Here is a 14,178-nt window from a genome sequence, read left to right as displayed (position 1 = left end):
ATGCCTAAACTACCATATCTTACTTTTACGTTACCCATGCCTTCCTCTCCTCTATCCCACCGAAAAAGTGCTGTGGCACCATGTAAGTACGGTCTGACAGTAGCGCTTCTGCATTATAGAAAGTTTGGTCCGGCAGTAAGGCTTCGGCACCTATGTAAAGTGCGGTTTGGTAGTAGGGCACCAACATTGTGTAAAATGCGCTCCGGCAATTGAAAAGAGTGGTCCGACCGTTATAAATGGTGGTCTGGCAATATGATGGTGCACTCTGGCAATGTGCTACTGGTGCAAAAGTCAACATCTGTCCAAAATGATTTCGGTGTACGAGAAGGGCATTTTTGCTTAAAAAAATGAACTTTTTCTTTAAGGGAGTATTTGCTTAGAAAGTTTGTTTTTGGGTAAAAAAGGAGAGAAAAGCTAAGTTGGGGGTAAATTGTATAGAAAGTGTAGATTTGAGGTTTTCTTTGTAATTTTCCCGTTATTCTTGCGTAATGATATCTCTGTTTTGCTTATGGCAAGAGAATAGGATTATGAAGTGTAACGAGTGGGATCAAGGAGAGTATGTATGACCAAGAAATACTTAAACAAGACTTACGATGGCGGCATGGGGTGTGTCATAAAGTTTTTTAATTTTATTAAATTTTTTGAATCTAATCAATAACACACTCACAATTACCCGATTTGAAATCCAACGGACAAATGTAATTGTGACCTCCTTGTATTAATTAAAAGTAAATGACCTCGTATACTTTTCCATTACTAAATTCATTCCAATATAAGGCCTTTTCAATGTGTAAATAAGATATGAAGTTTGAGACCAGTACAATGATAAAATGGAGGCTTCAAAAAAACACTTATCAATGACCCAGATCGCCTATCCAAAAAACCAATTTGGTTTAGGAGATCGGCGGTCCATATCAACGTTCTGGCCACATTTTTTTTTAAAAAAATAGAGAACAAAAAATAAAAAATAAGAGGTGGGGCTGGTTCTTTGATAGAGCTACAAGGTTTTGTCGGAGAACCAGCCAAAACCGACCATTCCCAGAGGGAAACGGACCGGCCCCACCAGCTCTCAATGCGAACCAGTCGGTTCCGGTACAGTTTGCAGTCTTTTACAACGGTGGATAGAATTAATTTGGGCAATAATATAAGGAGAAAGTTATATAAGGTTGTAAAATTCTATGAAATTTATTTTATTTTGATGGTGTAGATTTGATAATATCTTAAAAGATGTGTCACTTTTTGAAATCAAGTTGAAAGGTAGGTCAAATCTATACCGTTCAATTAAAATGGATGATGTAAAATACTACAACTTTATTTCTATTAATAAAGTCACCATCATATATAAACCACACCCATAATATAATAGTGAGTGCTCATTTGAGTGTGTTATTTTGGCGATATGGTCCTTACTTGGTCACTTAGCAGGTAGTGACTTAAGTTTCACTAGTCCGGATCAAGGATAACAGATTCAGATTGGAAATCAATCCTACTAACCCAGTTCCTTGTCAGAATCGAGAATCAGTCGAGCTGGTTTAGCTCGATCTCATGATGTATTAGGGAACAAGGCAATCAAGATTGGCTTGATCACTTGATTGTTTTTGAAGTACATCAAATGTAGCTTTATTTCTAAAGACTATCATTTTTTTTTTGTAAAGGGTGTGGTTTCTATAAGGTTGCAACATTAAACAATCCAAATTTTATCATAACATGTAATTTGGGTGTACCTTTAAATTTTATCATAACATGTAATTTGGGTGTAAAAAATTATTAGGATTATTTGAAAAACTAATATCTAATTATAAAAGTTTAAACTTCAAAAATGATTAAAATCAAGTAGATCTATAAACATATAAAAATCTTGAAAATGGACGGTCTAGATGATATGTTGCAGGATGCATTATTTCTAAGACTGAAAATATTTTTTTTGTTTTTGTCATATTCATATATCTTGATGTCGAGATGATCAATTAGAGGGTTTTTCAACATTAAAACAACATCTTTTTAATTCTACACTTTAAGGTTGAAACCTTATATAAACTTTTTCCATTGTTAAGGAAAACTTGTTGAAGGATAAGGTTTTTATGTCTTTGGGCTCAAATATGCATATTCTTCCCACCTCTAAAGATAATCTTAAAGATGGATTTTACATCAAAAAATTATAGAGATTTATATTCTAGGCTATGATGATATTGAATATAAAAGAAAAATAATTATAAAAAATAATTTATGAAATGTCTGCTTCATTTATTGGAAAAAATTTAATATGAGGTTATAACCGTACGTATGGAAGTAAGGTTGTAACAATCTATATTTTTTATTTTATTTGGATGGCATAAATTTGATACCCCCTTAAAAGATATGCTATTTTTTTAATGGAAAAAGTTTATATAAGGATGCAACCTTATAATGTAGAACTATGGATGCACCTCAAAACTCCATCAGAAAAGGTAGTTTTAATGTTGAAAAACCTTTTGATTGATCATCTCGACATCGGGATGTATGAGCATGAAAAATAAAAAAATTTGAAGTCTCCGAAATAGTGCATTTTACAACACATTATCTGCACCGTCAATTTTCAAGATTTTCATATGTTTATAGATCTATTTGATTTTAACCATTTTTTAAATTTAAAATTTTATAATTAGATATAAAAATAGATATTGAGATAATCCTAAGAACATTTTACATCAAAATTATATACCATGATAAAATTTGAAGGTGCACCTTACCCCTACAACCATAGATGCATCCATATGCCAACTGCACCCTTTTTTAATTATTGTTTTAAAGACGTGTGAAATTCGTACGACCCAAAATAGGCAGTATGGAACACCGCAGCCTTACTTCTGCAAGTAAGGTTGCAACTTTATTACACCTATTTTTTAAAGTTTATTTTAAGATATATATATATATAATAATCTAAACTTCACAACCCTTCAAATTACATAGGTTCAAGATAGAGAGAGTAAAAATTACTTTTGTGGGGCAATTTTATAAATATTATTACAAGATAAATAGTACTTTTGTCATCTCCATAATGGGTAAAATTGAAATTTTAACTAAAAGACAGAGCATTTTACAAACATGACACTAACTTCCAAAATGTCATTGTATTTTTATGAAAATTTCAAATTTACCCTTGCTTAAAGGTAAAGTTACCTATTTAAATAATTTTTTAATAAAAAATAAATCATTGTTTAGATAAATACACCTATCACAACCTCTTCTAACTTGAACTTTTGTATTTTGAAGGGTTGTTAACTCTAAACAAACCCTATATGTATGTATATATATAGGGAAAGCTTTCTATGTTCCCTTACAACATAGAAGTTATATACTCCCCCTACCATCTAGCCGTCCATTTTTTATCAAGAGAGCCACTCACCGTTTGATCTTAGATCCGACGTCTCAAAGTATTTTATTTTTAATTTTTTTAATATAAATTTTCTGAATATGAAATTTGATATGTGCCATCTTCTCACTGGAGCGCACCTATAAAAAATACTAGCAATAATTTTTTGATAAAAATAATGACCAAAATACCCCTTAAAATTTTCAAGGGTATTTTGGTCATTTTGTTTTATTGAAAATATTTTTTTTTTATATTTTTCGTTAGTACAAGTTTAATAGACGAATGATGTCCAAAATTTGGTGTTAAAACAATTTATCGAAAAAAATTTAAAAATAAAATAGTGTAGAGATGTGACATTGTGATTGGGGTAATCTTAGCCCTCCATTTTTTAAAAATTTAAAAATAAAACAGTGTAGAGATGTGATATTGTGATTAGGGCAATCTTAGCCCTCCATTAAAAAATAGACGGTTGGATAAAGAGAGGATAAAACTTTTATATTGTAGGGGAGACATAGAAAGCTTTCCCGAGCGAAGGTACCTTGCTTGGGGATCACTTATCTATAGTACAAATATAACTAAAAAATGCCATGTCAAGGTACCTTGCTACACTAACCACCTAGCTTTGAGCCCAACCCTACCATCCTAAGGTACATACTATTGAATAATGCATGAGGTTTACACAAGGTTGCAATCTTAAACAATCACATTAAGATGCACCTACAAACTTTGTCATAAGATGTAATTTTGGTGTGAAACTTTTTAGGAGGTCATGAAAATCAATTTTTATTCATTATTAAATTTTAAACCCAAAAATATTTCAAATCAGGCATATCTATAAATGTATGAAAGTCTTGAAAATATAGACCGTCCAAATATTGTGTTACAAGATGGACTATTTTTGAGATTTGAAATCTTTTTTGTTTCCATATGCATATATATCAATGTCAAGATGATCAATTTTCTAATGTCGAACTAGTATTTTTTCTATGAACTTTTATTCTACAATTTAAGTGTCCATCTTATATAAATGTTTTTCTTAAAATATTTTACTCATATATCTCGATTTAATTTCAAAATCCCATCGAAATGTGATATTGAACTAGAAGTTGAAAAACAAGGCATGTTTTGATAACCCTCCTCGGGATTAGGGGTGGCAACGGGCATGGACCTGACCAGGGACACAATGACTAGACCTGACCCATATTTAAATAATATTTAATATATAATATTTTAACAACATTTAATTAATATTTAGATAAATATAAGTATTTTAATATTATTTAATTAATATTTAAATAGATGTAACTATATATTTTAGTTATAATATTTAAATAATATATGTGTATATGTAATACATATTTAAATATGGATGCGGTTTGTATAGAGCCTAGACTCTATGCAATTAAATTAGAGCCTACCTTCAAATAGTGTCGAGAAATATGGTTTCAATATTGAAAATCATTGTGATAGCCTTAAAATATATTTTCATCTTTATTTATAAAGTTTAAAGTTTCAAAAATAGTGTAGATCGACATATCTATGAAAAATTAAAAATTGACGGTCCGAAAATACATTACAAAATATACTTTTTTCAAAAGTTGAAATCTATTTTTTCCTTATGTCCATGTATCTTGATTTTGAGATGAAAAGTTTGAAGATATTTGGGCATCAAAATAACCTCTTCTAGTGAAAATTTTGAGGTGAACTCTAATTTGATGTTTTAGAGTTGGGGCTCTATACAAACTTTTTCCTTTAAATATATGTTTTTTATTTTGAGTCGGGTCAAATCGGGTAGGGTCCGGGTCAGAGCCGTTGCAAACCTACTACAGAGTACAGACCCACCTGGACTGTGCGGTTGGGAATAATCGCTAGAGATGGAGAGAGGGCTCTCCGGCCCTGTCTTACTCTTCCAGAGGTCTCAAGGGAGGCGCTTCTGCTCTTCAAGAGAGATACTCAACTGAGGGGCCTCTGCTCCTTACGAGAGGGAGAGGGGGAGAGAGAGAGAGGAGAGATACTCTGGAGAGAGAAAGAGAAATGGGTGAGGAATGCATGCTGGAGAAACAACTCGTGGAGGAAAGCATTAGGCAGAGCGGCCTGCCCTGCCATGCCCTTAGGGATTTGCTTTCCATTGGGGTATGTTATTGTTCATGTCTGTCTTTAATCTTGCTTGTCAAGGACTCTCTTTCTCTCTCCTCCTTTTATCTGCAACTGTTTCTACTTATTACTCTCTCACTATCTCCAAGTGAATGCATGTGCCCTAAAAGAAATGAAAACCTGATGTTTATTTGTTCCCCTTGCTGGTGTATCTCAAGCTTCAATCGTTTTGCCGTATTCAAAATGCCTAGAACTTTTCTCTTCTTATTAAGATTTGTCTGGTTAGCTTCTATTATTCTCTTCAATGATATGAAAGCTTGGCATGTGTACTGGATTTGCAAAACGAGATATCCTAATAGAGCTGATATTAAATGTTTAGGATTGGAATATTGAAAGCTAGGAATAGAATTTTGATGTATCTTACTCATTTTGTGAAATTTGAATAACCATTCTTCGTCAGTATCATTTTGAGTTAGTGTGTTGCTTTTTACTTTGAAACATTGACATGTTCAAATTTTTCATTCATAATTTTTCTTTTAATAATAATTTCGTCATCATTCATGTTGTCTGAATTACTCTTTCGCTTAGTTATGGTAATATGCCTGCTTAAACTTTGTACTCTTTATTGTTACAGTAAATAAAGTTTTTGTCATCGAGCAAAGAAAAAAGCGTAGGGTAGTCAGATTTCTAGATGATTTTCAGATTGAAATTGCTATACATGCTTTGACAGATGGTTGGAGATGAGCTATCCATGTTTGTCAATTTTCCTTTAGAGACCATTATTATAAATGAAATTGGTTCTTTTTATTTTTCATTTTTATTTTATTTTAAACACAATGAATAATTGATGGTTGTATTTGGTATCGAAATTTTGACCATTTGGCAGGACATAGTGGTTGTTCAAGTGAATGGCACAGTCCATTGCTTTATACTCAACTTTCTCAAAATCAAATTTATGGAAAAGAAAGGGGGTGAATGGGAACTGATATATTGATATGATTTATGTTGCTTCAGGTGTGTCCTAGATGCATCTTTCGATTATTTGGGGTACATGGAGATGTGTATTCATGCTTATCCCTTTCATCTTCATTGCTATGGTCTGTTCTTGACTTGAGTAATGGCCATGAAGAAGCAACTGATTGTAAAGTTCACGAAGGCTCATCTTCCCCACAAGACTTAAAAGTGGGACCAGAGTTCTGTGTTGTTTGTTGGGGAATTTTGCAACTGTCATATGATGAGCAAGCCCAGCAAACTTTTGATCTTGTAGCTTCAACAGCACAATTAGTGAAAGGAGAGGGCTTTGAGATTGATAGCTTTTCTCTTGAAGTTTCAGTACCCCCCATCATTTTGGGTAATGAGCGTTCAGTCTGGTAAATTTCGTGTCCCTTGTTAATTGGTATGTCTGATCAATTTTATCCTATTGTTCTGGTCAGAGAGTCTCAAGTATATTTTTTTCTTGATGGTGTCTGAATAAGAGCTATGGTCTCTTCCTGCAACTATTGACCTTAATTGTGCCAGTTCCTTTGGCATGGAGTCTCCCTTATTGCTCGGCTTATTCGTTCTTAGTTTTGCTTTTTCCAATAGTATGACTCCTACTTTTATCTAAGATGTTTATCTTGACCCTATTTTATTTGGCCATGGGGAAATGCCTTCTTCCTCTAAAGTTTCTTATTAAAGGAAGAATGTGCATCTGACTTTGTATCTTGGGATGCCAACAAAGTTTCAAAAATGTTGCAATGATACATCTTAATAACGAAAATTTATTTTATGCATACCACGCATACATGCATATAATTTCTGCATGTGCCGGTGCAATCTGTGATATGAAATAACTGATGAGGGGAATATCGTGATCTCAGTTGCTGGAGTAACCATTACTCAGATATATGTGAAAAACTTGCAATAAGAAAAGAAAATAGCTCTAATTTGATATTGCTTGTCTTTATTGATTGTGATTGTTCATCTGATGCATGGACCACGACATTTCTTTACCCCTTTTTATGAAATCGGTAGAGCAACCTGCTCTACCTTCCATAGTCAGAGATCCAGTTGCAAATTTTGTGATATTAACTACTACCATTGAAGTGAGTGGGTGCTCATATAATTTGTCCTTTAATATTTGATATAGGCTATACATGAAGAAGAGGTATGGTTCAGAAAGTCGGTTCCAAGATAAATTCTTTTCTGGAAGTATATCTGTCAAGGATGCCTTGAGATTTTCGATAACAAAATCGCTTGAAGAAATGTTGGTAAGTCAATTTCGTTTTCTTATTCTCTTTAGGTGGGGGGTGAATAAATAGTTGTTTTCAATCTACCGCGCCTTTCTTTCTCTAAGGGCTTGTCTGACAAAACAGGATATTGTCTACTGATTCCAAGAAAGTTACACTGAGCCTCCATGGACTTTAAAATGTACAGGCTGTTAAAGTGGCTGTGAGGTCCTTCCATATCCGTTTCACATACACACATAGCGATGCATCTTCAAAGATTAGTCTTGTTCAAGGATCAAGAACTGATGGTCATAAGAAACAGAAGCGAGGCAAGTTCTTGCTCATGTTTGTTGATGATGTATATTCTCCAGGTTTTCCTTCATCAAAATAAAATACTATGCTCTTTTGTACGCTGCTTTCCCTAGGTGGTTGATTTCTTCATACGAAGACTTCGAATTATGCTTGTGTTGCCTTCTAACAATCAACTATTTTTGCCTAGTTATGCATGTTTACCTTGAAAGTTGGTTATCGAATTTGTTTTTGAAAATCTTAGGCTAGTGCAATATTGATTATGTGAAACGTGGCGTGTTGATTGTTGTGTTACGTGGTGTGATGTCATATTCTTCACAAAGGTTATATCTTTCCAGTATACCTTCCTCTGAAATCTAGGAACGAAATCTTGTTTTCAGTGTTTGCTAGCCTGTAGAATGATGTAAATCATGAATAATGTAATATATTGACCTTCTCACCAATCCTATCTCTCATAGATTATCCATTATACTATGATTATACTAGTTGAAGCTTTCATCTGAAATTTCTCTTGTATTAATATAGTAGTTGGCCTGCATATTTTTTACCTCTATGTGCCTTAAGAATAGGTGACAAAGAACTTTTGGAGGGTATTGATGCTTCAGATCTGGAAATCAATAAAGAGTCTTTTGGATTAGATATTGCGGAACAAGATCGCATATTTCAGGTCCCTCCTGCTAAGGTGAGTTTACTCTGGCTTTTGTAGGTTGCTTATAATATTAAATAATGCTGAACTTATCTTATGGTTTGGGGGTTGGCTACTTTCTAGGTTAATCAACCATGCAAAGTGACCACTCTTTGCTACAGAACGCCTGTGTACGTTGGTGGGAGATACCTGAAGGTATATTTTGTTACATGACATGCCAGTTCTAACAATGGCTTAAGTTTATGAAACAAATCATTTAAGAAATCTTTCTTGTCATGGAAATTTAAATTTCGGTGGTTATGAGGGGAAAAAACATGTAGATTAAATAAGAAAACAACAATAGCAAATGAGCTACCAAATCTAAAAGGGTTATTGTTGACCAACACTCTATCTAAAGAGTCTAAAATCAGTAGGGTAGTTTCTCCAAGTTGTTTTTATTACTGTTCTCTTTTTTGTTTTTTTGATAATTTGGACTCTGTAATCTTTTCCTTAAGTTTTCAAGTTCCACACTGTTAAAAATAAACTGATAGCCTCGACATATTGAAGTACATGCATAGAGATCAAGATTAGAAGGCAAACATTGTCCTATAAACTTGCCCAAGCAGGATATCAAATAATTCAATATCATCAAGGAAGAAAACTTGATGTACAACCCAGCTTCGTTTTTTTATTATGCATGATTCCATCTTCCTGCTGATTTGTCATATGCCATTTGACTTAGAAGCCAGAGTTGTTCTCTATCTGTTGCTTATGATTTAGTTAATGTGGTTTAATTTCTTATGCTTTCTTGTTGCTTTTACAGTATTCTAGAAATGTGAGCCAAACACGTTGGATAATCGATGAGGAGAGAATGGGGGAGACATCTGTTGAAGTATATCATATTTAGAGTTATTATTGACCCCATTACTTCTTAATTTAACTCGTTTAGTTGGGAACTTTTAATGAATTGACATTTTAGTTTTATTTTTCCATTACATTTAAGCTAAAATGCAACTTCGTCCGTAGGAGATCATCGGGAACCTAACCCTTTCCATTTTAAAAGCTGACAGTTACAAGTTTCATGCTGCTGGTAGGGAAGATATTGATGTAAGTTTTGGTAGGTCTATTTTTCATGATTTCTATTTTTCAATGATTTCTTCTATAGAACATTCTTCAGATAACTTTTTTTTTAAAAAAAGAAGAGATAGAGCAAGCTTTGAAATGAAAAAAAAATACTTTTTTTTTCCTTAGGTTCGGATGTTGGGTTCAGGCCGTCCTTTCCTGGTGGAAATTGCAAATGCACGATCTCTGTCCTCACATACTGAGTTTGCCGAACTACAAGAGAAAATAAATAACTTGGAACCCAGAATTGTAAGTTTGTCAGATCAATTGCTAACAACTGGCATCTTATGTGTGTAAATCAAGTCTGGTAGTTGGAAAGTTATGATATTAGGAATGAAATGCTATCATTATTTTGTTGTTGAAGTCGTTTGATTTACTAGGTTAGAGTAAAAAATCTCAAGGAGGTTGGTGTTGATGCCTGGACTATTTTGCAACAAGGAGAGGCAGAGAAACAGGTGATTTACGAAGCAATGTGACAGCTTTCCTATCAAAAAAAAAGAAGAGATTATTGGCATCTATTATTCTAACTTTGTATCTTAATTTTTATGAGAAATTGCATTGTTTCAAAAAATGTGATTTTTTATGTAACCCATGTTTGTTCAGAGGTTCTACACAACATATTTATGTTGATGCAATATGCTGGGTTTGAGATGCTTATTTGTCTGCAGAAGCAATATGCTGCCCTAGTATGGATTTCACGCTCACTTGAGGATGAGGATTTGAAGTGCATGTCCTCAATAAAAGAGATGGTGGGATATCATATTTTTGTAGTAATCATCTTAATATTATGTTCTTTAGTTTTTCATTTTCTATGTTGGATTTACTATTAATTTCGAAAGGTAGCCATTAAGTTCCCTGTATACTGTTCATGTTTTTAATATATGTAGTTTATTGCAGTATCCTCATGATGTCTTGTTCAGATTTGTGTGGTCTGGGCATGTTTTGGTGTGCCTCCCTTTAATTAATTATGATTTTTTGAGTGACAAGTTATTGGAAAGATCATACTTGGCTTCTTGTAATTGATATCTAAGTTTGGATCTGTATCCCATTGTTGTATGTATGTTATGCTTCTTGGGTACAGTTTCAGTTATTGATTATGCATCAGACTTACTTTTTTTTTAATTATTATTATTAGGATGATAAGAGTAGGATTTGTGTTTTTTTTTTTTAATTATTATTTAGGATGATAAGAGTAGGATTTTTGTTGACTTATTATGCAGGATATCATTCAAAGAACCCCAATTAGGGTGCTTCATCGCCGAAGCCCATTAGAAAGGAAGCGAATGATACATTGGTAGGTTTCTTCTGAATTTTCGTTTAGCACTTAAGTCATGTGGATTGCTTATGTCCACCACATAAATTGTTGACCTCTTGTCAATACCATTCAATAGGATGAGGGCTGAGAGAATCCATGGAAGTAAGCAGTTTTTCATTTTGCATCTCTGTACACAGGTACATCTTGTTCCTTTTCTGATGCATGTATTTCAGTGTCTAATGGCTTTACTTTATTTATGTTTTCTTAGTAGTTTAACAATAAAAAATCTGTTTTCTTCGTGCTTTTTTAATTAAATGGATAAATTGATAATTTTGACAACATACTCAAGGTTTGCCTTTTCCTTGTTAATAAATTAATTGAATTCACAAATAGAATTTTGATAAGTGTATTGCTGCATCAATTTAATGGTTATATGGTTGCATCACATCCATAAGACCCATGCAATCACTTGCATTCCTGGATTTTCTTTAACCAATTCACCATGCATTAGCCCCTTAGGAATGAGGCAAACATCTCTTTCATGCATAGTTTCTGACACGTTTTTTAATCACTGAAAGGACTCTGATAGTTAGCAAATAACTCTGGAGAGCATCACTATGTTATTATTAATTGCCTCGATAATTGTGTTTACCTATAGTAGAGGAAGCTTTCATTTAAGCTAATATCATAAGTGATGTGGAACTCAAGCTAAATGAGAATAGTGTTTGAACATAAACATTGTTCTAATCATTTTTGTTGGCATTATATTGTGATGTTAGTTGTTGCTTCCTATGATGCAGGCTGGAACATACATCAAGGAATTTGTACATGGAGATCTTGGGCGAACTCATCCCAAGTAGGTCTGAGTGTGGTGTTTATTAAGTTGGCTCTGGCCCCGTTAACATTTATGCATATTATTGCTAATATATTTCAGATACTTGATGTTGATGCAAAAAATGTTCATCAAACTTCTAGTCAAATATACTGGTTCGAATGATTTGTTTCCATGTAAATTAACATTGTGTAGGTCTAGCATCTGATAACAATTATATAAATCTAGATTTTAGAAGCCTTAACAGTGAGAATATAGCAGATATACACCATTCAAAAAAAAAAAAAATATTGTCATATTTCTGTAATCATTATTCCAGTTTGTGTTGTATCTTCACGTTCCTAGGGAAAACTAAATGTGAATACACTGATGACCTAAATTCTTGAAAAATTAACACATTCAACATCTTCAAAAAGCATTGGAATCTTAAATTTTCAAATGTGAAGAGAGTCCTTGGCAGGTCCACAACGCCTGTTTGTTTTAGTGCCTTGAAATTCTTTATTGAGATGCTCTCCCTGCTTCTTGTGTAAGTAAATCTGGACTAAAATGTAGAACCATTAACATGTGGTTTAGTTCTTTTATTCTTTTCTCACGCCCCCTTTTCTTTTCTTTTCTTTTTTGCTACCCCCCCTGTTCCTTGCTTTTCTGTTAGAAAGCATCTTGCGTTGAACACCTAGTGTTCTGAATCCCTAGACTTTAGTGTAGAGCTCTGGCTTGGATGCTTGATGGGTTAGTAATGTAGTTTGAAACTGCCATGTGTATCATAAACATGTCTGGCTTTGTCAGATTTTTCATAAAATCAACCATTTTACAAGAAATACGCTGCGTTTTGAACTTGTAACTTCGACTTGACATGCCATTGTTATCTTTCTCAAGGATCCTTATCAGATTTCTTATGAGATTTATTTTGCAGCTTGGGTTCCATCTTGGGATGCAGAGCTGAGATACTACAACTTGATGTTACTGATGTGAAAATGGATTGCTTTAACTCTTGATATATCCCTGTATTGCTCCAGCTTGCCTTTCTTTTATGACAACTTCTTGAAAAATCACCTGATGGTGAAAGGACTATGCCAATGTGGTCCAGTTTTGATTGCCTCCTAAGTCTACATTGAGGATATGCAAGCTATGTTGTGAGGATCTGCCCGTTTTTATTTGGACAAGGCTTGTACCACTTCAACCAGTTGCCGAGGGCTATTTATAGCTTTACTGTGCTTAATGTCTTACTTGAGGAACCATAGCAATTAATGGAAGTAATGCTTGATTATGATATTGTACTAGCTAGCCTATTGGGTATCCAAGATGGCTTAAATGCTTCGATATAATTCAGAGATCTATATTCAGAGCTGTCTTTTTTCTTCTTCTTTTTTGTCTTAGTTTAGAACACTAGACAACAAATGGTGTTACTTTCCCATTGAAAAGGGTTATATCCCAAATTATTATTAAATATAAGCAACAGGGTGATGGATCAAGTATATGCAAATGTATACGTCTTGCTCATTTGGCTTCATTTGTTCAGCATTTTAAAGCTTTAGGCATATAGACGTGGTTTAGTTGACCTCTCTTCCTCAGGCCTATGAGAATATAAAAAGGCTATCACATCTGTTATCTGTTTTGCTTTTTCAAAGAACGGCGAAATCTCATCTTTCAAGTGAAGTTTATGTAGGCAAATGAATGTTTAATCTCCTATTTCAAGAGAAAAAAAATCAGGGATGTTGAGAAATTTTAAAGCTATCACTCCAAAGTTTGATAAGTTCATGGACCCTCATATTGATATAGACACGACCGTGATACCCGGCTCTTCGAAAATAGCCCCAAGGGACAACGGCTGATAAGGAGAAGTTAGAAAAGGCTTAGGTGGGATAGTCAAAATCACCAAGTTACCCTCCACCACTCTACTTATCATTTGGATGATCATTTGGAAGGTCTGTATGCACCACCATCATCTTTCTCACTATTTCCTCTTCTCCTGTATTATCGACTTGTTCAAAACTTCGATGTCCTTCGAGGCGATCATAGATCCATTCAGGGAAGTATGCATGGCGAGAGTTATCAGCTTAAGATTCATTGTGTTTCCTCCCACCAGCCATATCTATTAGCATCACTATATACATCAGATTTGTATGAAACAACTGCAAAGTTCCTTGAAAATACTTCAGGTACAATTCAAAGTTCCTTGAAAATACTTCAGGGACAATGTATCCAATGGTCCCTCTACATCCAGTTCTCTATTAGGATACAACCTTGCAAGGCCAAAGTCAGGGAGAAATCATGGTCAAGCAAGATGTTGTGAGGTTTAATGTCAAACTGTAGTATACGGGTGTCACATCCTAGATGCAAGTACTCGAGTCGACGGCCAGTACTTACTGCTATTTTGTACAG

General features: G+C 33.9%; 1 protein-coding gene across 9 annotated transcripts; it reads left to right on the top strand.

The window, feature by feature from the left end:
• The first annotated feature begins 5,255 nt into the window (after positions 1-5,255).
• On the top strand, positions 5,256-13,143 carry LOC18429331 (Pseudouridine synthase family protein). 9 transcript variants are annotated; one of them, XR_016051704.1, is made up of 15 exons: positions 5,256-5,485; positions 6,461-6,816; positions 7,575-7,695; positions 7,862-7,982; positions 8,532-8,644; positions 8,732-8,803; positions 9,411-9,479; positions 9,614-9,694; positions 9,839-9,958; positions 10,095-10,164; positions 10,378-10,458; positions 10,930-11,003; positions 11,101-11,161; positions 11,765-11,820; positions 12,710-13,143. XR_016051704.1 is itself a non-coding variant. In XM_006838617.4 (15 exons), exons 1-15 carry the CDS (start codon positions 5,387-5,389, stop codon positions 12,789-12,791), a joined length of 1,581 nt encoding a protein of 526 aa, XP_006838680.1. In that variant the 5' UTR covers positions 5,256-5,386; the 3' UTR covers positions 12,792-13,143. The 9 variants fall into 9 exon arrangements, 1 of the variants encoding a protein (XP_006838680.1); XR_016051706.1 differs by having other exon boundaries at positions 9,614-9,704; XR_016051705.1 differs by having other exon boundaries at positions 9,614-9,704; positions 10,090-10,164.
• The last annotated feature ends 1,035 nt before the right edge of the window (positions 13,144-14,178 follow it).

The sequence above is a fragment of the Amborella trichopoda genome, chromosome 3, assembly GCF_054954075.1.
Source record: "Amborella trichopoda isolate Santa Cruz 75 chromosome 3, AtrichopodaSantaCruz75HAP2 v2.0, whole genome shotgun sequence".
In the NCBI taxonomy this organism is placed as follows: domain Eukaryota; kingdom Viridiplantae; phylum Streptophyta; class Magnoliopsida; order Amborellales; family Amborellaceae; genus Amborella; species Amborella trichopoda.
Note: the sequence above shows the minus strand (reverse complement) of the source record. Positions and strands in the feature narration are given on the sequence as shown.